Raw genomic sequence first — 24153 nt, 5'->3', positions numbered from 1 at the left:
ACTTAACAGTGTTTAAGTGTAATGGTTGATTTAGATTAGTCAATGTGTAGTGCTTTGTTCACAGTAGAACTGGGCTCAACTCACCGGCTAGTCAAACTCCTGGGGTAGTAGTTTCAAGGAGTCAACTGCATGTTAAAATAGACACTCGGAGGTGAATAATACCAATCAACATTTAAGAAGTTGTATCCCAAAATGTATACTTTTTCAGACATGTTTCATAACTCCTTAATGCAAACCAGTGCTCAGTCTCTATGTAGAAAGTGTCGACATGTATGGTCAATGATATCTCTCGAACTTGTGCAATTTCTTTTCTAATCAAAGGTGCTTTCGTGTGCATGTGTGCAATCTGCATTTGACGTCATCACACAATGACCATTCCCTATATTTATCTATGAATAGAGGTTATACCACCAGTATTTTGCAACTAACTGCAAAAAAAGAAGAAAAAAAAAACACCAAACGTGTGTTTTATACTGAAAATAGAAATCATAATCACGATCTCTCCTTAAGCTACATAGAATGTGGAAATCACAAATTTAACAGCAATATACGGTGTGTGTTGTCGTTGAGAACTGCAACACATCCCCCCCCTCCCCACCCCACCCATGTGCGTCTGTCCCTCGCTGTCCTTCCTGTCCCACGTGGTCCCAACACCCCACAAGACAAAAGTGGGCGACCATTTCTCCCAAAAACTGCCCCCATCCTGTTAGAGCTGGCCAGAAAACACCCGCTTTACCTCAACACAGCCTCTGTACAGCAGCGTAGTAACTGTAAAATACGGTAAATAGATTCTCTGAATGTGTGAGGAAAAATGCATGCGAGGAATTTGGGCTGGTTACCCACTGACTGTACAGCTGAGCTTAGACCAACTATATATGTTCACTTTTATGCATCCATTCAGAAAGAAACACCAAGAACTTATTGGTTATGCTTTGTAAATATACATTTCTGTTTTTGCAAGAACAAAAATGGTTCACACGTGTATTATATTTATTTTCTTTTTTTTTTGTAACAGTGGATGGAAAAGGTCAATGATATGCTGGAGGCCCTAAAGTACCATAGTGTTATTAAGCAAAAAGACAACTCAAAAGCATTTATTTTTAGACTACTCAACATCTCATTGGCATATTTTACACTGTAAAACATGTCTGTTCAGGTTCAGGTAAGAAAACGTGGGTTTTAAATGCCCTATTGCTTCCTAGAGTTCAACAACAGTCGGACTTTGTGATGCCGCCACTATATTTTCTGACATTTGTTGTTGAAGATAAAGGTAATAGAAAACGATGAACCCGGCATCAACCAAACTCGTATGTTAAACTGTTACGTGTGCCCTCGTACAGTATATCTCCTTGAACATTTCCCGAACCCAGATTTAAAAAGACAATTTCAGGCCTCCATGGTGACTCATGTACTTCGTGAAATTGTCCTGCACACATTTGTCATTAAACTCTTCCCTCAGAGCGCCCCACACACTAACATGATCACACCTCACCATTAGTTTCCCCTTCTCTTCAAAAGAAGAGTTAGACATTTTGGGAAATGCAATTTTTTTGCTTTTGTGCCGAGAGTTAGATAAGAAGACGGGACGCCACTTTCATTTCAGTCGGGTAAACACAAAGCTAGAACCAGCACCTGCTTAGCTTATCTTAGTACAAAAACGATATATCTTGTTTGTTTAATCCATTCAAAAACAACGAAGTGTAAAAAATGACAAGTTTTAGTTTTAAATGGGGTTAAGTGCAGGCCAAGCTAATTTAAGCTAACCGGTTGCTTGCGGTACCATACAGAAGACTCTCGGTAAGAAAGATAAGACCCGTAGCTCCCAAAATGTGATTGCTTTAATGGGTCAAGAGATAATTTGCTACCACCACGCTCACATGTGCATCCTGTGCACTTCCATTGCGAAAACCCCTCCTGTCAAGACGAAGAAAATATTTTTTTCTTGCTCCAAAGTTCCCACGGTGTTTTTATGTGAGACCATGAAGGGAGAAAGGAAAAAAACAAATCACAAGGCAAACCGGTTTAGCATGTGAGCTTGGCATTGATTGTGATTCACCAGGGTAAGCGACCGTGAAAGTTGACCTCCCGATGAACATTCTTGCACTGTAAATGTTTTCATTTTCTTGGTGTTAATGTAAGATTTATTTAAGGTGTACATATATACAGATACAAATTAACCATATAATCTATATGTGTAAAAGAAATGTCTCTTTATGTAAAAACACAAAGTATATAATAAAACAAATAAAGATTATTCAAATATGCAACAATGTTTTCGCTGGTTTTACATTACTGTCAGTAGTCCTTTATTTCAACCCCCTTCTTTAATAAGTGGTTTATAACACACCACAGTGGAGGTGTCAGCAAAAATAACTCCTCAGTCATTCATACGTATAATTATATGGCATTAGACATGGTTACAGCCATAGTGCGTGACGTAGCCTGAAACGTTTTACTTAAGGCTGAAGATCTGAACTTTTGTCGTATTTACACCGCTAACAACCATTTTTAGCATTTCGGTATTATTTAGCTAAGGTGTTCGGAAGACATGTGGCTCAGGAAAAATGGGCCCGATATTTACTTTGGTGACTATGGGGCGGAAGAATTGGTCATAATCATTAATAATAATAATAATCGCCATTGGAGTTATTAATAAAATACAGGACACTGGTCTCCTAAAGGGGCAGGGCAGCGGAGAAACCCACGTGACAGAGATACATAGGAACTGTCTCTATAAATACATTATGCCTGGAGGTGAGCTCGCTGCATCTCCCCCACCCCCAGGAGTCTTTGCCATAACATGTACATTTGGTTATTTAACAAAAACTGTTCCATCTATCTCCCCTTCCTGCCCCCTTTAGCTCTGGCTGGTTAACATAAAACGCATCACCAGTGCAGCAATGTGGGGAAGTCTCCACAGAGACCACACACCACAACTCCGGTTTACTGCTGTGAAATACAGAGAGCTTGCCCTGATGATGATATATATACTCAATCAGCATCGTATAGGAACTTGTTTGGCAAGGGCTTTAATGTAATGGATGTCAATTTATATGTAATATAAACAAGGTGTGGTTGAACTGGAAACCAGTTGCTTTAGAGGTTTCCTGTAAGGCTTTTACTTGTTTATTTGAATTAAAGGGGCAATCCACGAATTTAAATTCAGTTTGCTCGTCATGGTTAGTAAGACTCAATCTGTAAAAACAGTTGCATAAGGGCTTCTGCGTCTCTGGAGGGTGCTTTATGAAGTTGGGGAAAAAAACAATTTGATGATGTCATCAGGGTTATCTCAATTTGGTCTTGAGACTTAGATTGTTTCTAAGAAGTCACAAACTGAAAAACGAGGATTTGAATTTGGTATTTAGAAAGCAGTGGGGTCTAATGAAAGATGGTAAAGAGTTAAATTATGGGATTGTTGGATTGGTGTTTTTGGGAGCTTAACCCACACAACAGAATACAAGTTATAAAAAGGATATCTCTGCCTTTGCTGCATCAATGAGCATTTGATCATTCCTATATCTAATGAGTCCCCTAAGTACTAAATATTTGAAGTACTCCTTTTCATGCAGCATTTAATGGTCTAGTGTGCATTGTTCTGATTGCCAGTAATGACTAAGAATACATGCACATTAACTGAAACGATTAATTCCTACAGCAAATAAACCATCAAACACATGAAGTCAATTTGGATGATTTTGTGCATCTTTCAAAAGTCATGCAAAAACGTCTTGGGATGCACACCCGGCCTACACAATTCTTATGTAACGGCAGTAGCCTCGATGACGATGTCAAATAGTAACCAGCACTGTAAACAATGACCTTTTTACAAGGGCAATGATTTGCATTTCTTCTCTGGTGGCACCTTCCTGCCTGTATGAAGTCTAGTTGTGGAAAAGGGCGCCCTCCTGTGATCAAATCCAGACTCTTCAATATTTTAACAATAATGATGCAATCATCATTTTGATTCCTTCCTGGTAGCCCACCCACCTAAACATCAGTTTGAAAGGTTTCTACTGAATGACATCTCTTTTCTTTGGAATTGTGTCACACAGTTTAGCTGTGCTTTTACCATTTCCCCCCAGTTACCTGGAAATAGACATGAGTCACACTTCTGTCTATTTGTCAAACTTGTAAGTCCCCCCTGGTAGGCTTTACATGTCAAGCCCTGTTTTGTTTTAACAAAACCAGTCTTGATGGATTCCCATTGTGAGATAAAGTGCATTTCCAACGTATAGAGGATGATGCATGAAAACCTGAACCATGAGCCCGTATGTCAGGCTCTGTGTTAACCAACAACAAACAGTTTCTCACCACTGTTCATCGGTCATATTATCGACTTTCAAGGGGCACAGGGGGTTTCAATGAAAAATGGGCTCTTTCTCAATGTCCACAAACATAGAACCCTACATACCTTAGCTTGGAGGCCCGACTTCAGGCACAAGGTCACTCAAGGTAAGGCCTAATTAAAGCCATTGAAGGGCCCCTGCGGCATGACGTCAGAACCAGTGCATCCCATCAGACATCACATAGATATTCCGGTAAAATATTGTTTTCACAAAAACAAAGGGTAGTTTCGAGGTTCAAAGCCAGAAGGGAAAGTATTATGCGGGTGAGACTACGCGGGGTTTGAATTTCTGAACGTGAAAAGACATGCATGGTGGTAAGGATGTCATAGCATTTTTTGTGTTTTTTGTGGTAATAAGACACAGAAATCTCCTTTGCTGCTAACTCAACTAGGACATGTCCTAATAGCTTGGCCTGTGTAAAAAAAAATTTCAAACGTGGTTAATTTTTAACCACTAAAGTATTTGTGAAAGCGTCTGAAAGCCAGCATATAAAACATGTGCTGTAAATTCTGTGGTGTGCTACTGACTGGAGCATGTGATACAAATGTTGACAAAAAGCATTTCAATATTCCAACCAGCCCACGAAGCGTTAGCCATCAACCATTAGTGATTGAAACAGTCAAAGTGAAAGTATACTCCGTCATTCCTGACTTAACACTGCCAAGTTTGTGTTTCACTCTGAAAGTGAACGCTAGTTAGCCTAGCTTGCTAACATTGCTGATGCTTTCTTAAAATGGTATTTCAAGTGCTTAGTCACTGGCTGCTCCTGCACACTCACTGGTGTCTTCATCCCACGTTATTTAAAAAGGGGGTGGCTAGCTAGCTTTAGCTGTCTCTCTTTATCGACATCTCTAATCTTTCCTCAGACGTGTGTTTCATTCTTCCAGGTATTCCAAGATGTTTTGACGTCAAACCCAAAGACTGCTTGCCTGTACCTTTTCCCTGGAAACTGATTCAACATGTGACCATCAACTACATTGAATTACATCAGTGATGAGTCAAAGCCGAATCACCACTGAGGTAAATCACACTGTTAATGTACACTTAAACAACAAATATATCCTTCATGATCAGCTTTTGCCTAGAGAGGAGTTGTTGTAACCTCTGTTCTTCATTGGATCAGAATCCTGGAGAATTCTGTTGTTTTTTTCTGGATATACACAAGACTTTTGACTTTTGGTTTGGAAGACACAATGATACGCCTAACGTAAGTCTAATGAGTAAAGAGGGGCTGTTTCTCAGTGTTTGTTTAGTTGCAAGTCACAGTTCAGGTTTAAGGAGTGTTCAACGGACAGCGCAGATCACAGATACTCACAAGGGAGGAAGTAGAAAGCATATATAGCAGTTAATAATACTTTGTCGTCAAATAACCATTTTAGATAGAACCATAAATGTTGTCAAAAATGTAATCAATGGCCAGATTAAATTGAAATTTATATGAATATGATATCATATACAGCGCTCTATGTCATGAATTATTCTTATTATAATTATTAATATAATTGTTACTCTTACTATTATTTTATAATTGAAGGACAAACATTTAGTGTGTCCCTTAATGTGTGTAAGCATGTTGTAATTTACTATTTGTACTAATGTTAATTATTCATTTCTACTTCAAATTGTACCTACTTCATGTCTTATTTACACCCATATATAGGCCCATTATAAATGACAGGGGGGATGGCAACTTTGATGTATAAAATCTCTAAAAGTGTTTTAGACATAACAAAGAGGCATTTTATTTGTATTTTTAGTCTACAAGTGTTTATATTTATGGTAGTTATAATAACCTGCAATCAAATAACTTCAAGAATCTGTACACGAAGATATGCAGTGATCACCAAAACTGACACACTGAAGAAACACCCTTTTTTATTTATCCTTAAATGCTAAGTTAACTTTTATACTTAAAATCTCAGACAATATTGTTTTGTCTCCAGCTCTTTTTTGGTTTTGCTTTTAGTTAACAATGAAATAATAATTTCATACTTTTTACAGTCTCTTGTACTTTCACCCCAGAATGTCACTAAATTGTACAGTACACACAGTGAATGTATTACTGTAAATACAAGATACACTTTACATGAAGAACAATTCAGGTAAGTAGCCAATTCAGGTGAAATCAGGAGGAAGGGATCTAATTTCAGAGAAACACAGGAACTAAAGAAGAGACTCAAGTGCAACATATCAAGATGATGTCCATATTGTTTTGTAACATTATGTAGCTCTAAGAGAACTAAGAATATAGCCTAATACAATAGATGTTGGGAGGTTAAATCACTTCTAATATACATCGATGATTCATCAAGTTGACTGCGAAAAAAATCCAGATTCCTTTTGAATGTCTGAGTAAATGGCAGTCCTGGCAGAGTCTGTGGATTTTCCCTCTTCCAGCTCACATTTTACGACAGACCAACTTACTTTCTTAGTAATTTGCCAACAGTGAATAAACTCCACATGCTCCACGAGGGCAAGGTTAGTAACACCGAGGGCGGCTTGTTCGGCGAGTCAGCTTACTATCGGCCAGACTTTGCTCCGTGACTTCATCTGCTCGCTGTCACAGGGTGTGCTTGCATTTGACTCAGCAAAAAGAAGAAAAAAAAACATCTCAGAGGAGGCTCCAGTCCAAATCCTGCACACTCACTCAATCCTGTTACAAGCTGGTCTGAGGCAGGCTGAGAGACACAGGCGAGTCATCACCAAAAGTGCCCTGTTTGGCTGTTTTTGGGGGGGATTCGTGTGGGGAGTTATTTTTATGAAACAAACAGGGAGGGCCTCAGTGGACCTGAGATCATACGATGAGTCACAAGAGGGTCTGTGTTGATCTGACTTGTAACTGCTGCACATGTGGCTCCGTGATTCAGCTTGACAATCATCTGAGAGAGGGTTTTGGTTTGCAACCCAGACAAAATGATGGACAACAACAGCCAATAATGCAGTGACATGCCACGATGACATTTTAAGCTGAGTCAGAAACAGTGGAATAACACCAAATAAGGAGAAAGTAAAGCAGTCTCTCGAAACCTTTCTCAGCTGACCTTTTAAAAGAAACTATTCTGAAATGTTCAAATGTCACAACTTCTGTTGCATAGTGTTCCTTCATAGTCATAAGTCCATCATGTTACTGATTTGTTATATCTACGTCTTCTTATCATCAATATTTAATCTTGATTCCTAAATATCTGTGATATTCAGCAGTTGTATGTTAAATTAGATCACAACTGTTATTCTCATCGTGTTTTAACTGTGGTTTCCATGTTATATATCAAACTGCTCTCTTGCTAACATTTCAAAGGAGAATCATCACCTTAGTGGCACTACCTGTTTCAATAAATCGCAAATTAAAATTCTTATAACCTACAATTTCTATTTACAGCGCGGTAACCATGATAAACAAATGCCTACTGTACGTAATGGAAAGGTTAACCCTGTCTGGTCCTGTAATTTAAAGTATTTGCTCTGTGGGAGTTGACAGGTGTGGCCGGTATCGACACCTTCAGAAGTGAGTCAGCAATTGCAAAGGCGTTAAAGTCAACTTTAGGATTGTCAAATTGTTTGAAAAGATAGAATTATGTATTGTTCATCCGCTTACATTCGCCTACTTAATATCTACTCAGGGAAATTCGATATGTGGATTTAGAGATTAGATAAAACAGTCCAATCAGTGACTTGGAATGACTCTTTCCCCAAAGTTGAACCTAAGAGAACAGAATAGTCATCAGTGGTGTCGTATCTGCAGCTGTATGCAGTGAAGAACAGATTACATTTTAGGTTAGAATAAAAAATAACGCTGGGTTTTGAAATCTCGAGCGTCTGTGGAAAAATAAGTTTACAGATCCTTTACAAAACTACAAAATTCAGAATATAAAAACACTCTTTAAGGGGAGAAGTTCTGCTCTCAAAGTATGATTTCAGTCCAGAAGTATAGCAGTAAAATGTACTTAATTTATTGTAAGTAAAAGTACACTTTCTGCAGGCTTCTAACACTATTAGATTGATGATATATTGTGTCCGAGTAGCATTTAACTGTTGTAGCTGGTCAAGGTGGAGTTAGTTTTAGACTCTATATGCTAGTTTAATCCAGTTTACCAAACTAGAGTCGGCAACCTCCAAAGGGTCACAACATCAGCAAAGGAGAATAAACTCAATTGTTATATTTGAACCTCAAATTTGAGTTAAATCTTGTGAGATGTTTATTGGGAAAAAATGTCTACGGTGGAACTGCTCATGACTCATTGACATGAGGCATGACAAGAGCCCTACTAGACGCTGCCATTTTGTGAAGGGTCACAAGCCAAAAAAATAGGGTTGAGATCCAGATTTTATCTAAATTAAAAGTTGTGTGTGTGTACAATCTAAATCTGAAAAGTAATTTATAACTAAAGGTGTCAATGAAGTGGAGTAAAAACAGTGCCATATTTCTTTCTGAAATGTAGTGAAGTAGAAGTATAAAGTAACATAAAATGACACAAGTAAAATAACTGTAAAATTGAATTTAAATAATTAAGTAAATGTACTAGTTGCTTCCCACCTGGGACACAGGTGTTCTTTCTTCTGGCTCTTCATGAATCAGTTATGTGCAACAGCTGTAATTCAGTGTTAATCTTCTCTGGAAGACAAACATGTGTAAATTATGTGTAAATTACTATATATCTGCTTAGCAACGAGTGGCACTAACAACAGCAACATCGAAAGATGAAGGAGCTGCTAAAGTTGCTAAAGATGTCTCTCACAAAATGATGTTTCCTGTCCTGAATAGCCATCACTTTCTGGTCTAGACAGCTTTTGAATCATTCTGTGTGATTCACTAATGAACCGGATTCTGCAGTCATGGTTTTATTTTGTGTGTGGATCAGCAAGTCGGGTCTCTGGTTAACTGGGAATGGGACTTCTTTACCATTTACACATTCATACACTGGATGCAGAGACAGTATACAAAACAAGTGTACCACCTGTTCCTCAGCATTAAGTGGGCATAAATTGATGCAATTTGACATAGTCACAGGACATGAAACCTGAGAGTTTATAGTTATTGCTAGTTTTCAACTCATGTTCCTACTCTATATCGTAAACACACTACAAATGTTGATGTTCAATTAAATACACAATACACTATGCCACAAAACCCCATTATGCACCAGTATACCTTTATACGTTACAGGACAGAAGGCCTGTGCTTCATGGACGTTACCCATTTCGTCTGTTCATAAATAGAAGCAGTGTTTCTGTATTTATGAAAATAAACCCCACTTTGAGGCTCTGACAATACTTATTTATAATATCTATGAAGGGAATTAAACAATAGTTCCTCCAGTGATCATTAGAATGAACTCCTGCGGTATAATGTGTCCTGATAGTGATGTCTAAATAGCACCCTGTAGACTATAAGACAAGTTTAAAGGCTGTTTTTTGTTTGTTTACATTTTACAAACGTATTACGTGCTTTACTGCAGAATTACTTTGGGATTTTACGAGATTCATCAATCCAAAGAGGTTTCGACGGATTTCTTCAGTGGCGCAGTCTCTCTCCTCGAAAGGGTGTCCCCCCACCCCCCTTTCCAAAGTAGGCCAATTAGATTCCTCGTCAGCGCCGAAAGGTGCAGGAAGCCACGCCACGCCAACCCCAAACACACCTACATGTACTGTGTACTGCCACAGTCATTCCGCTGAGCGCCGTCTGTAGGCGGAGGACAGACTTATCTCTTCCACCCTCAGCCTACTTTTACTCTGCTGACGCGTGATGCCGAGACACATGGATCTGAGAAAGCGACCGAGGGAGAGCTGCGGGTATAAGGCACCGCAACAGGTAGGTGTGAGGATAAACGCAGGCTGAAGGGCAAAGGCAGGCGGGACGGAGGGAACAGGCCTACAATTATTTTTGTGAACATCCACTACATCTGTGTGCTTTTCTTCGGTACTTTTGAATTGTGCCCGTCCTGTAAAGTGGAACTCTCTTTCCGTTTTTCACTTCTTTTTTTTTGGTGTAGTTATGTTTTTACTGTGATTGTGGGACCAAACATGATGTTGTAATTGTGGACTATCACAATGTTTTTGAAGTTATTCTAAGAGGATTTATGACGCACAAACCTGTTGGATCAACGCGGCTCTGTTTGGCTCCTTGTTTCAGTCACTCCACGTTTCACGAGTCTAACGTGTCTTCAGTGTAGTACGCGGTGTGCGCATTTGTCATCCCAGCGCTCCTGAACGGACTTTACCATCCAAACATCTGTTTAAACATGGGTCCAGGAAGGAAGGCAAGATGTTGGCATAGCTGTTGAGTTGAAAGCCCTGCTATGCCATCAAATTGCCATCTTTCTCTCCCCTTTGCAGCAAAGCCATGGAATTATCTACTTGTTACACTTAGACATTTCCCACAAAGTCTATTGTCCTGTGCTCTTTGTAGTGGATTCATTTAGGCTTGAATTGTGGCCATTTGTGCATATATGATACATGTAAAGGTCAGCAGTATTGTCTTAACAATTTCATAACTTTAAAGTAATCTGCCTCTGTGTGAGGATGGTTTTGTGTCACTGGGGCTGTGGGCTAAGGGTTACAATACAGTTCATTACAAAATAAAAAATAAAAAAGTAAGCAGCCCTAACAAATACATTGTTCAATCTGTGTGTGAGTGAAACGTTTTTTATGATTTCTCATGTTTTGGCACTAATTTAATAAACATTTGCAATTGAATTTCTATGGAATATATTCTCTTTATGTTGTCTAAATTAATTATTCTGAAGAATTGTATCTCTGACAGAATTATTATATATATATATATATATATATATATATATATATATATATATATATATATATATATATATATTATTATTATTATTTCGATGCAATGCAAAAGAGTGAATGTAACACTAATTTTATTTTTTATACATGTGAAATATTATGATATTGTAACATTCTTATTAATTTCAGCCAGACTGGCCAGCCATATTTTCGACATATTTCTTTACCATAATTATAACAATATCAGGCAAAATGTAAGAAGGCTAAAGGCTGCTAATATTTTCCTGAAGAATCAGGACATGTTCAAAATACCAGCCAACTCCCTTTATCCATTGGTGGAAAGTAGCCTATAGCCTACATTTACTCAAGTACACACAGTAGTATTAAGGGCAAATTTGAGGTACTGGTACTTTACTTGAGTATTTCCATTTGATGCTACTTCACAAATATTGTTCTTTTCACTACACTGCATTTATTTATTTAAATCATTTGATTTGTTGAAAATATTTTTTATACAGATGGTACATGTATAACATATGATGCATTGTTATAGATTTATGTACCCAGCACTATATAAAAGAAATCATTCAAATGTGCTCTAGCTTGACCATTAAAATGCTGCACACACATATGAGTTATATTAACCCAGTATGAGTCCTTCTGCATAATGCTCACTTTTACTTTCAATACTTTGAATACATTTTGGTAAAAGCACTTATGGACTTTTATTGTTACATAGGACTTTTTTTGATACTTTTACTTAAGTTAAAAATGTAATATTCCACCAGTATCCTGCACCATTGCCCTATGGAAGTGCATTATTGTTGGTCCCCAGACTATCAACCCTGTAAATGATGTAGGTTTGCAATTGTTCTCATATCCTGCAAACAATTCTAATACATTTGATTTTAGAGCTGAAAGTATGACATAATGTGTTATGTGTTTCTGAAGGCTTGGCAATATCAAGTGTGTATATGTGGCAGTGCAATTAAATGCTGTTTATTCATTCCAACATTAACTAATTAATAAAACATAATTAAATGTGTGTACAGTTCTGTTTTTGTCTTTCAATAAACTATATGAAATATATTTAAATATGTTTTATGCATGATTTTTATTGATTTATTCCTTTCTGCCATTGGCTTCTGGTGAACTTTTAAAAAAATGACAATATATCAGCTTCACAATTTTTTTGGTGAAAGCTTATTTATTTGTTGCAGCAAAAATACCATCTACTTCCAAAAAATAATTAAAATTAAAACAATCAAAAAGATAACATTTTAAATTAAATGATGAATTATATATTGACTGGCTCACCCTTCTGCACAATGTGATTATTATTATTAACACAGTGAATAGCTCTCCTAGATCATGTGACTTTGTGCCATAATTGTTTTAATCATGGCTGAATCATGGCTGAACGGAAGGAATTAGTGATTGTGAATTATTAAAATCCTCGTAGTGACCATGATCCAGTCTTATGTAAAACAGACATTCATGCAGTAGTGACTGAAGTTGCACTGAGATACACCCCTCAGAGGCAAAGCAAAATAAAACAAAGGCAGAAGGCTACCATAGAGGGGCGATAGATGTAAAGAAGCTGTAATAAAACATAAAATAAGGCTCTTAAACTAATAAAGAAATACACGTTTTCAGCATATGATTCTATGTGTGCTCTTCAAGTTGAGGCAGGATAAACGCCACTGTGCTCGTGCAGAATAACAACTGCTTCAGTGAACTATTGGATGAACTTGAGAAGTTTTAATGAAAGTCACACAATCAAAAACGTGCTACAGGCCTGCTGAGAAAGGACAGGAGATGCAGGATCAGGGGAGATATTTACATTCAATTAAAAATAGAGTGGGTACTGGGAGAAATGGATTGGGAATAATGAAAAGATTAGGGCTCACAGCAGCATGAGAAAGGCGGAAGTGGACATGGCATGAGATGATTGGTCATTGTCCCAGATAACAGGATTTAGGAAAACATCTGACAAAGCGGACACTGTAGTGTAGGAGTTAACTAGCTCCAGAAGATGGCAGTAGCGCCCGAGCTTCCGTTAAACCCTAAAGAAGAAGAAGAAGAAGAAGCTGTTTCCTCCTCCTGACGGTTCTCACGCCTGTTGATAGTCTGGAGGCGGGTTGACGGTACGAAACACGGAGAGTCTCACAGGAAAGCTGTGAGGTAAGAAGATATGTTAACTGTCGTCTACCAAAACTGCCTCATTCCTCGCGTGCAAACGCTAGCTTAGCAGCTGCTAGTAGCGTTGCTCGCCTTGCCAAGAGGTGACTAACCCGGGAGGTTAGCTAATTGTTACCACGCTAACAGCCAAAGTTATTACATTTTTCCTTCTTCTTGGGTTACCAAATGAGGGTAACGTTAGCAGAAACATGCGACGTTATGGGTGTACGTCTGTTTTATAGGAGTGTCCTGGCTTGCAATGAATTGGGTAGAAATGTATTTTCTATTTCCCTGCTGCTTCATGGATAGAAGGAATTATAGAGGCGTACTCCAGCTCTTATTATTGGACTTTCATAAAGTCAAGAGGAACTCATAATAGACAGATAAAAACATCAGATGCAAAGATATCCTGACTTTTTAGTCTTTACACCAAAAGCGCTGGGTCTGACATTACCCATAATGCAACCAAAACAACTTTCTATTAACCCCGCCCCCCCCCCCCCGCCCCATTGCTGGTAAACACCAGTGGTGTATAAAGTACCCAAAAGCCATACTTGAGTAAAAGTAGCTACAAAAAATAGCTTCTTTACATTCTATGTAAAGAAGCTACATTCTATTAGAATGTAAAGAAGCTACATTGTATTACAATGTAACTTCTTTACATTCCATTAGAATGTAAAGAAGCTACATTGTATCAGAATGTAGCTTCTTTACATTCTAATAGAATGTAAAGAAGCTACAGTGTATAGAATGATTCTATTGAAGTTATTCCTTTTTTAAATGTTTTAGACGAGTCACTAATCACTTTAAAAGAGTGATTATAGCTGATTTAACTTACAGACATGAGATTGATCTTCTCATGTCACTCTCTTTATACAATGATATAAATTCATCCCCGTTTTATTGATATCTTACGAAAAGTTACTCCTCATTTTTCGTGCGTTTTTCCTGCAAAAGTCCAGCAACATGAGTCTGTTTTCGCTTGTTACACGCATACTGTCTTTTCAAAATAAACTTCCATCTTCACAGGAAACAACTAAGGTTTAGGCGAAGAAACTACTTAGTTAGGTTAAGGAAAAGATCGTGGTTTGCGTTAAAATATCTACGGAAGTGGCGTTGCTTAAGTACGGAAGTCACGTCACAAATAAATCAACATTGGCTTCTCGTTTCACACACGGCACAAACTGCGGCCTCCTGGAGGAAACACCAGTGTTTGTTTGACCCATCCACCTCTCCTCATCCCACCCGTCCTGTGTGGAATTCTGCTCGTGTAGTCGCTCGCTAGCTATAGCATATAGCATCCTGGGCATCACTGGGAATCTAAACACCGCGGCTTTGAGAGCACTTGTTTGCAATTGCGCATTAACGTGATTAACCAATGATTTAACTTGCAAGCTAGGACCACTGATTCACCAAACCTGCTTGCTTGCAGTCTCTGTTCCACCACAGTCCCCGACGCTGGTCTCATGATTCATTTTGTTTCTAAAGATAGATTTGATTTTGTAGCGAGTAACGAAGGTTTCAGTGGAAATGTATCGGAGTAAAAGTATCAGTTTTCTTTGCAAAATGTAGTGAAGTAAAAGTCAACAGAAATATAAATAGTAAAGTAAATAAAGTACAGATATCCAAAAAAACGACTTAAGTACAGTAACGAAGTATTTCTACTTCGTTACTATACACCACTGGTAAACACCCATATCATTCAAAGTTTGTAACAAAGATGTGTTGTTACAAATAGTCTACAAGCTCAAAGAAGACATTATACAACTGTTTTCATTGGCTAGTCAGAACTCCTCAGTCAGCTGATCTTCATCTTTGATGATCTAGTGACCCCTTTACAATTAAGTTAAGTACTTGAGAGAGAGTTCACGACTGATGTTAACACGAAGCGGTTTCTTTCACAGAGATGAACAGTGAAAACTTCAGCCTGAGTGAGAAGATAGTGTCGACTTCTTACGTTCGACAGGGGAGCCAGGCGCGCCGTGGCCATGAGCAGCTCATTAGACACTTACTGGAGCAGGTAAAGTCCACAGCTCTGCCCTCATCGTTCCTCAAAGTCACTGTAGATCCACCCACTTATCGTGTTGTGTGTGTGTGTTGCAGGGTAAGTGTCCAGAGGACGGGTGGAGCGAGAGCACCGTAGAGCTCTTCCTGAGCGAGCTGGCCGTGATGGACAGCAATAACTTCCTCGGCAACTGTGGCGTAGGAGAGAGGGAGGGCCGGGTGGCATCCAGCCTGGTGGCGAGACGACATTACAGGTCCAAGTTTGACAATCATTAACTTAACGATATACCATATTTGGATGCCTCAAATTTAAGAAGGCTTGTTTCACGGCTTCTGTTGTGACATCCAGCTGTTTTATGCAGGTTGATCCATGGCATCGGTCGGTCAGGTGACATTGCTGCTGTTCAGCCCAAAGCTGCAGGATCCAGTCTGCTCAACAAGCTGACCAATTCAGTGGTGTTGGACATCTTAAAGCTCTCAGGTGTGTAAATCGTATCATTCAGAGTAAAGGACATTCTACAACTGTGCCAAGTAATGTTTGAATTTTTGTTACTTTTTCGCCACTGAACAGCTGTGTTATGACTAGAAATAAGAATGGTAATCTTAAGAATCTCCTCCAGTCATTTAGTCTTGCACTTCCATAAAGTTGGAGGATTCCCAAAAGACAGATTGCAAAAAAATGGCAGAGATATTCTTACTTAGAGTCCCTGGTGTTGGTGAGGCTCCACAAACACGGGTTCCTACATTTCCCATAATGCAACTCAGTACATTTTCAAGTCTTGAATCCAAGCTGTGATAACTCTGATGACATCACCAGGCTGAGTATCAGCAGGGTGATGAGTAAACTGAACTTCATGTGTGAAATTGGTGGATTATCCCTTTTTTAAAATTCATGTTTTTACTTGTGTGTGTGAATGCTTCGTTTCTTCTGGACAACAGGTGTCCGGAGTGTGGCGAGCTGCTTCGTAGTTCCCATGGCAACAGGGATGAGCTTGACTCTGTGCTTCCTGACTCTCCGCCACCGACGGCCCAAAGCACGCTACATCGTCTGGCCTCGCATCGACCAGAAGTCCTGTTTCAAAGCCATGATCACAGCAGGTGACGATGACGTCGACATCCGATGTCCTGTCGCCCTTACATCCTGTTCACAGCCCACGTTGGTGTCACAAACATGGCAGCAGATAGCAACTGTGGGCGAAATACTTCTCAAATAATGCCTTGTGAAGTGTCTGATGATGGCAGACTAAATATTTGCACTTTTTGTTGGCATGTCTGACTGTTTTTTTTACAGGCTTTGAGCCGGTGGTGGTGGAGAATATACTCGAGGGCGATGAGTTGCGGACAGACTTGGAAGCCGTTGAGCGGAAGATCGAAGAGCTCGGAGCCGAGAACATCCTGTGTGTTCATTCAACAACGTCCTGCTTTGCCCCGCGTGTCCCCGACAGGTAACATGTGTTTTTAATTTACCCCTTTTAGAAATCTTCTAGATGTCACAGTGGTTGATTTACAAATACAAGTGAGGATAAGTCAATAATTATCTTGTCTTATAGGCTTGAGGAACTGGCTGCTGCGTGTGCCAAACATGATATTCCCCACATAGTTAACAACGCGTACGGCGTACAGTCGTCCAAATGCATGCACCTCATACAACAGGTGAGTACGGCTCATCCTCGGTCCTTCTCTCATTTGTGTTTTGGAAGCGCTGGAATACTCGTGCTTGTCTTCGCTTGTAATTAAACTGCAGCTCAGCTCTGAATAGCAAATGTGTGATTTGTTAGCGTCCTTTCTGTCATCGTGTACTTTACTCATTCGTGGCACATACGGTGGTTGCTTAATTTTCCTTGGCGGTCTTTCATCAGGGGGCTCGTGTTGGAAGAATCGATGCCTTTGTACAGAGCCTGGACAAGAACTTCATGGTTCCAGTAGGTGGCGCCGTTATTGCAGGTTTTGATGAGTCCTTCATACAGGAGATAAGCCAGATGTACCCAGGTGAGCATTAGCAGTACTATGGCCTAACCATAAAGTCAAATTAAGGAGGTAATTGATTCAAATAGGAGATAAGTAGATGTCTATTTAATCATGTTTCTTTATTTCTTTATTTTAATTTTTTATTTTATTGCAATTATTTTCTTCTACAACAGTGAAGATGTGATGAATGTAGGCATATGAAGCCAGTAATTCATGATAATTAATTTCTGATAGTTATTACTGCCATAGCTTTTCAATCATATTTAGTGAGAGTCGGCCACCATTACAGATGGGTATTGATTGAAATGTCCCAGCATCAATATGACATATTAGTTCCTGCATCAATTTAACTTTATTTTGAGGAATAGTACAACAAAAACCTGTCTTATACTTAAAAAAACAAAACTCTCTGAAAGGCATCCATGTTGAATTTAGTCTTCACACAAAGCAGCCATTCAAGAACTCTGTCTGTATAAGATTTATACTCTATAATGTACTGTATGTATGTCAAATTATGATTTTAAAGGTTACTGTTGACGTTCAGTTTCGGTCAAAGATTTGATATCCATCCATGGCTTTACAGTTTCACTTGTAATGTTTTTAAACAGGACAGAACAGTGACAGGAAACTGATACCTGGTCTGCCATAGAGACATACATGTGATGCGTCACCGTAACAGCTACTGGCGCTTCTTTTCTTGTTGTTGAAAGGTTAACGTGAGGAGTGGACACGTATACTTGTATAATACGGTTTGTTTGCACACAGCCAGCTCTGTCTCGTTCCTAGTGCGGCTTAACAAAGCCACTTGTTGGGCTTTCTCTGTCCAGGTCGAGCATCGGCTTCACCTTCCCTCGACGTCCTCATTACCCTTCTCACTCTGGGAGCCAGCGGCTACAAGAAACTCCTGTCGGAGAGAAAGGTGAGCGCACGCACACGTGACCTTTTTATAATCAAAGATATAGTTTGTCACATACTTCAGGTCGGGTGTGATAGCGGCAGGATGAAACAAACGATATGGATGGGTGCGTGTGCGTGTGCGTGTGTGTGTGTGTGGCTCTTTCCCTGCATTCTGACTGAGGAACGAGACTTGTAAATGCTCAGCGAGCACTGAGCTTTGTAGAGGGAGGCGTATGCTATAGGAAGATGAAATTGATCCAGAAGTTTTAGAAAACATCCCCTTGTGGCTCCCTGCTTTAAAGCAGACTCGCTCACAATGCAGCATCCCCCCTCTTCACATGGTGGGCACTGCAGCATTCTCACGCCTCCAAACTGCTCTGCCATGAAAGCACTGCATATGTACTGGACTATATTTGTTTCTGTTGACGCTCAGAACTCTGGAAGATGCAGAAATACATTCTTCTTCTTTAATGTTCAAAAGCTGGAAGAGGATATTTTCAGAAATAACCTCAGATGGAGTATATCAAGTTTCCTGACGTGCTCTATCGTAAAACCCCTCAAGAATACAAAGCGTACTTACAAACTGGACGTAAACCTAAAATATGGTACACTTACGGGACGGCATGCGATACCCAAAATATGATCTGAGTGAAACCGACTCTGTAGCAGAAATATACATCTAGGAAATACCTCTGGCCGAACCCATCAAGACTTATTGATTTCTCTTGGTCCACATTCTGCATAATTAATGTACAGGACCAGTTTTCCATGGTGTCTGCAGAACTGAGTGATTTCCTCACCCCCCCCCCCCCCCCCCCCTCATGTGACCACTTTTTAACAGATATTGCAAAGAGCCATTAGTTGTGTGTTTTTAGTTGAAATGGGGTTCAGTCATCACACACACACACACACACACACACACACACACTTATTGTGTGCAGAGTCGTAGCCGTGCACCCTCCTCTCGAGTCACCCATTGTGATAAGAGAACAAGAGACACTTAGAGACACTTGACATCATGGAAAGGCTCTTTGTGTTTGACAAATATTTTCCTTCTTGGATGTTTTCAAATGAGGAAGGTATGAGTCAGCAGAGTACGCAGTAGACACACACACACATACACTGTTGTAGAGAGCCGTTCCTTTAATGTGCGATGCCTCACTTGGGAATCTGGTCTCCACCAACAAAAACACAGCTGTTTTGTTGTTCACTGACCTAAACACACTTCGTCATTATATTTTAAACATGTTGATGTTTAAACCTTCAGGATTAAAAGCATGTGTTGCGCCTCTCCTGCCTTTTGTAATTGATCCCAGAGGTGAGTGTGTGTGATGTGGGTGAAGGTCCTGGCCACAGAGGGCGAGGAAGTGCTTGTGCCGAAGCTTGGAGGGAAACGCACACAGTCAGGCAAATAGTGCTACTATTTATAGTTGTTTCTCATGGCCCCGGCTCCCCCCTAGTTCTGTCTTTCCATGCCTCTTCTCTGTGTCTGCATGTCCTGCAGGAGATTTATTTGTTCCTGGCCCAGGAGCTGAAGAGTCTAGCCTCAGCACACGGGGAGAGATTGCTTCACACCCCACATAACCCCATTTCACTGGGTAAGCTCAATTTCCTGGCTTTAGACCAGCAGATCTGCACACTGTATGTTCTGTCCATGAACGCTACATTTCCGACCCTGTATCCGTACATTTCTCATTGGGTGTGGCTCCTCTCTCCTCCAGCTATGTCTCTGGATGGTCTCCAGGGCGAGAGCGACAAGGCGGTGACTCAGCTGGGCTCCATGTTGTTCACCCGGCAAGTGTCGGGAGCCAGGTAGGAAAACTTTTTAAAGGGCATGGCCACAATCTGGCCTGGAAATGGACACATGGGGTGGTGACGGAACACAAGAGGGGGTCTGTGTGTCTGTGTGTGTGTGTGTGTGTGTGTGTGTGTGTGTGTGTGTGTGTGTGTGTGTGTGTGTGTGTGTGTGTGTGTGTGTGTGTGTGTGTGTGTGTGTGTGTGTGTGTGTGTGTGTGTGTGTGTGTGTGTGTGTGTGTGTGTGTGTGTTGGGGAGTGATTCCACTCGTCTGCGTCCTCAAAAATGCGTGGATGAGCTGTGCGTTTGCCAAACAAAATGGCCAGTGGCAGTCAGCAATCAGCCAGATGGATCTGCTGTATCTGGCGGAGAGAGGAAACTACTTTAGATGATTAGACTGCCCATCCTATCGGGGCCGCCTCCAGAATTTAATGACATGTTTCCATTGCGAGCCACAGAGCGGTGTTGTCTCCACCGGGACGGCGACACACACAGACAGTCACAGCCATGTTCTCGCTCCCGCTGGTCGGGGGGGGGGGGGATTCGTCAATCCTTCATTGTTGCCTTCTGCCTCATGGCTGCAAAAGCACCGACAACACACTTTTGCCGTTTTCTTTTTCCATTTTCCCATCTAAATATTTCAAATATCCCAAAATGAATGATTTATTTGGGCCATTATGTCAGACTTGTTTTGTGTTTTAATGCACTTATGGCTCAATTGCATTAAAAAAACATCAAACAGCCCCCACACTTCCTTTCTTCCTCCCCGGATTCCTTCAGTGAATGTGTGAATATTGTTCTCAATTCCAGAGTGCGGAGCTTACTCGAATCTCTCCTCCTCGTATCGCAGCAGCATGCGTAATAACATGCATTGTCTTTTAACATTCATGCTCAAAGTGAGTTTAAACTGTGCTGACCGTGGGGGAAACTCTGCCAAACTACAGCGTCATTTACGCTTTGTTTACAGTTTTGCAGAGTTTGACACTTTGTCATTTGTGGGGTTTTTTATTTTTTGAAAGCATTCAAGTTTCGAAAAGGAATTTACAAGCTTTTAACTTTGCAAACAGCTGACTTCCAAGTTAAATCTTTCTCGTTGACACATTAAGTCACACGCTAACTCCCAATGGTTACCTGGCCAGATCGGATGCCAGCAAGCCAGAACAAGTATTATCTCCATTATAGAAACTTGAGCTTCATAACTGCCATAATCAATATTCACAATGGAGCTCTGCACTCTGCAGTCTTTCAACTCATTGTTTTGGTTTTCTGGTTTACTATTACTACTCTCATTGTGGTTGCATTGAGCTAAAAAGCTCTAAAAAGAATGGATGTAACAAAGTTCCCCATATTACAAATTCAACACAGACACCCTAAGAACACAGGTACTTTGAAATTCCAATGTTTGCCATGCTGAAATATTCAGTATTTTACCACATTGTCCCCGTGTTTCCACCTGTTTCTAGGGTAATACCGCTGGGTAAGGAGCAGACCGTAAGCGGACACAGGTTCCTCGGCTTTATGTCCCACTCTGAGGCATACCCCTGTCCCTACCTGAACGCCGCCTCAGCTGTGGGCATCACTCGGGAGGACGTGACACTGTGCATCAAAAGGCTCGACAAGTGCCTGAAGACCCTGAAGAAAGAGGGGAATGCTGCGAAAAGTAGTTCCCCAGCTGTCCCATCGTGCGAGGGGGACACTACAGGAGAATGACTGACTGAGCTGAAATGAGAACCCTTTTAAAGACAACGTGATTTCTACTTAGTCTGAGCACTCTGCTGCCTGTGTGTGTTTTGAATGGCTCTTGCCGATGGATTATCAATGCAGACATTGTAATAAGGTCAAAGCCTTGAGCTCAGTGAGCAACAGCTGGCGATGCTGACAAAGCATCCGCAAAACACTTGCATTGTTGTCTGTATATGTTGAAAATGCTTTACTTAATTGTGAATTTTTGGACTCAAAATAGATGCTGGATAAACCATGTAAAAATGTCCTTTCCCTCCGGTGTGTCATTTCTCTTAATTAAGCCTAAATATTTAGCTGCCTCAGTGCAGTTATGGGATGAAGTATACAAGAAAGTAGCATTCTTGCAGTTTGATAACGATGCTGGAGTGTTAGTAATTGTCATCGCTAATGCTAGGCAGACACGTGGTTGTGCATACTTCATGTGCGTTCTATTTTAAGAATACATTAGGCTGCTTTTCCACTCACCGATATGTGAAACAATATAGCCTCATGATGTAATATGTTGGGCCATGTCCTCTGCAGTGTGTTGTAATGTGATACGAAAGCCGTTCAGCCATTATCTCCATCGGAAGCCACTGTATTGGATTAGCTCATTTACTTTCAGGCTGTGGAAGCGATCGCAAGGATCACGTAATCAATTAAGTACGCCAAGTATAGATCACTCCTGTGTGTAGTAAAGGAAATGTTTGCTGAACCCCTACATGTATACAGCATTAACAATTTAAGAGAGATGTAATTGACTGTTATACTGTAGTTTACTGTTAAACAGCGTAGGGTGGGTTTGAGTTTCAGTCAGAACTTCACCAGGGGAATCGATCTTTAATCAAGTTTTCTTCAGTCTTTTTTCTTATTCCCTCTGCTCTCCAATCTCATTCATTTGTAAGCAGAGCAGGTAGCGCCCCGAGGCACAGAAATAGACTCGCTGACTGAAGACTAATCTATATTTTGCTACTGCACTGTCCCAAGTTCTTCCTGCGCCCGTCCCCTTCATCTTGCTGTGGATTATAAAAGGTTGATTGTTATTTGAAAGCTCAGGACATGTGAAGTAGATGCTGCTGCATGTTTTTAGTAGTTCAAACACTTGTGCGTTTCGACCAAAATTGGAGCTTCCAGCTGCCACAGTTGCTGCGAGGTCTGTGCCTCGGGTCTAGCAAATTATACAGTCAGCACATGTAGTGTTTTTTTAACAGCCATTGGAAATGCAGGCGTTACTGCGTGTGTAGCAGCAGCAGAACCAATCCTCCCAGCAGCCTTTGAAAGGGGACTGGAGTCGGATAGATAAGGGTGCTGTATCAGCACACTTTTAACTGTTCCCATGGCTGTACTGAACCACTAACAAAATACAGTGGGGAAAACACTGTGACGGCTCTGCTACAGTGCGGCACTCTGAAAAGCAGCAGTAGTATTCACAAAACGGCTATTTTCTCAATGTTGTCTTCTTCTGTTGCATCAGATCCAGTCCGAATCAATAAATAATCAGCTGTTGATGATTTGACTGATTCTGAATGTGGATCGGTATATATTTGATGTATAAGCCGGGTGCCTCTTCCTGTGCAGAGCTGTTGTGCAAATGCTGTGTGCTCTTCTCTCTCTCGAGTTCCTGTGACCAGTTTAATAGGTTTCCCCGTCTTTTGCTGAGGTTGCAGCGATGCTGTGGGGATCGGGAGAGTCAGACCCACTTTTTCGTGCTGGCCAATTTTAAAGGAACTCCCCTCTATTGATCAAGTCTGCTGCAGTGTGTAAATTAGAAAAGAGCTGCCGCTGAGAAACTTGCACACGACATCAGTCTTTTTTTTTTTTTTATGCAATCCAGTTACCGGTGTGATCAATGTGTCAGTGTCAAGGATTCCAGTACGGAAACAGCTCAGGAAAAAATTAGCATTTAAGTGTCTCTTCATCTTAAAATGGTAATAAAGACATGTGAAGCCTCATGGTTGCCTTCAACCCAAATGATTGTTTACCTTCATCCCTCCTCGCCAAAATAGACTGACTTTGAACACGTTTCTCTTAAATCTGCACTCCACACACTCAATCATAAGTCTTAAGTACCCAAGGGATGCTGCTGAATGACAAACGGCCCTTCGCTGCCGGCTTTCAGCAGCTGCCAGGTACAGTTCAGTGATGACGGAGTGCCAGAGTGGCACAAACGGGGCCACAGATTAACGGAGAGGGTCATGGATTATCAGACTGGTACCAGTAGGGACATTACACCTGGCTGGTATATGAGGACCAACCTGCTGTTACCATCAAGGCAACATGATGAAATATTCTGGTGTATGATCAGAAACTGGAATTGTGCTTTAATTCTGTTTTCATTGGCTCAAAAGCCTGAAAAAGCCTCAATTAAGTCTTTGTTTCCCTCCAGTTTTATCCAACACATGTTTTGTCTGTGAGTTTTGTTGGTGTGTTGAAACGTAATGTGTGACGATTTGATTGTGGCATTAGTTTTCTTGTTTTGTCGTATTGTTTTTAAAA

General features: G+C 40.5%; 1 protein-coding gene across 2 annotated transcripts; it reads left to right on the top strand.

Moving 5' to 3' along the window:
• Positions 1 to 13161: 13161 nt before the first annotated feature.
• sepsecs (Sep (O-phosphoserine) tRNA:Sec (selenocysteine) tRNA synthase) lies at positions 13162 to 23609 on the top strand. 2 transcript variants are annotated; one of them, XM_076112335.1, is made up of 12 exons: positions 13162 to 13274; positions 15176 to 15291; positions 15375 to 15529; positions 15638 to 15756; positions 16215 to 16373; positions 16567 to 16720; positions 16826 to 16928; positions 17135 to 17264; positions 18071 to 18162; positions 19645 to 19738; positions 19862 to 19952; positions 21399 to 23609. In XM_076112335.1, exons 2-12 carry the CDS (start codon positions 15178 to 15180, stop codon positions 21643 to 21645), a joined length of 1458 nt encoding a protein of 485 aa, XP_075968450.1. In that variant the 5' UTR covers positions 13162 to 13274; positions 15176 to 15177; the 3' UTR covers positions 21646 to 23609. The 2 variants fall into 2 exon arrangements, with proteins under 2 accessions (XP_075968450.1, XP_075968451.1); XM_076112336.1 differs by lacking the exon at positions 13162 to 13274 and adding an exon at positions 13357 to 13375.
• Positions 23610 to 24153: the final 544 nt, after the last annotated feature.

Source organism: Anarhichas minor, unplaced genomic scaffold, assembly GCF_050575085.1.
Source record: "Anarhichas minor isolate MPS153535 unplaced genomic scaffold, ASM5057508v1 ptg000049l, whole genome shotgun sequence".
NCBI classification, from domain to species: domain Eukaryota; kingdom Metazoa; phylum Chordata; class Actinopteri; order Perciformes; family Anarhichadidae; genus Anarhichas; species Anarhichas minor.
The sequence above is the reverse complement of the archived record's forward strand: the minus strand, read 5'-3'. Positions and strand labels throughout refer to the sequence as shown.

What these genes read in the sequence shown, in the direction of transcription:
- sepsecs (XM_076112335.1), top strand. Translation starts at nt 15,178, where the DNA reads ATGAACAGTGAAAACTTCAGCCTGAGTGAGAAGATAGTGTCGACTTCT. An exon ending in GTGGCGAGACGACATTACAG is followed by an intron (nt 15,530 to 15,637) that starts GTCCAAGTTTGA and finishes TGTTTTATGCAG; the next exon opens with GTTGATCCATGGCATCGGTC. An exon ending in ACATAACCCCATTTCACTGG is followed by an intron (nt 19,739 to 19,861) that starts GTAAGCTCAATT and finishes TCTCTCCTCCAG; the next exon opens with CTATGTCTCTGGATGGTCTC.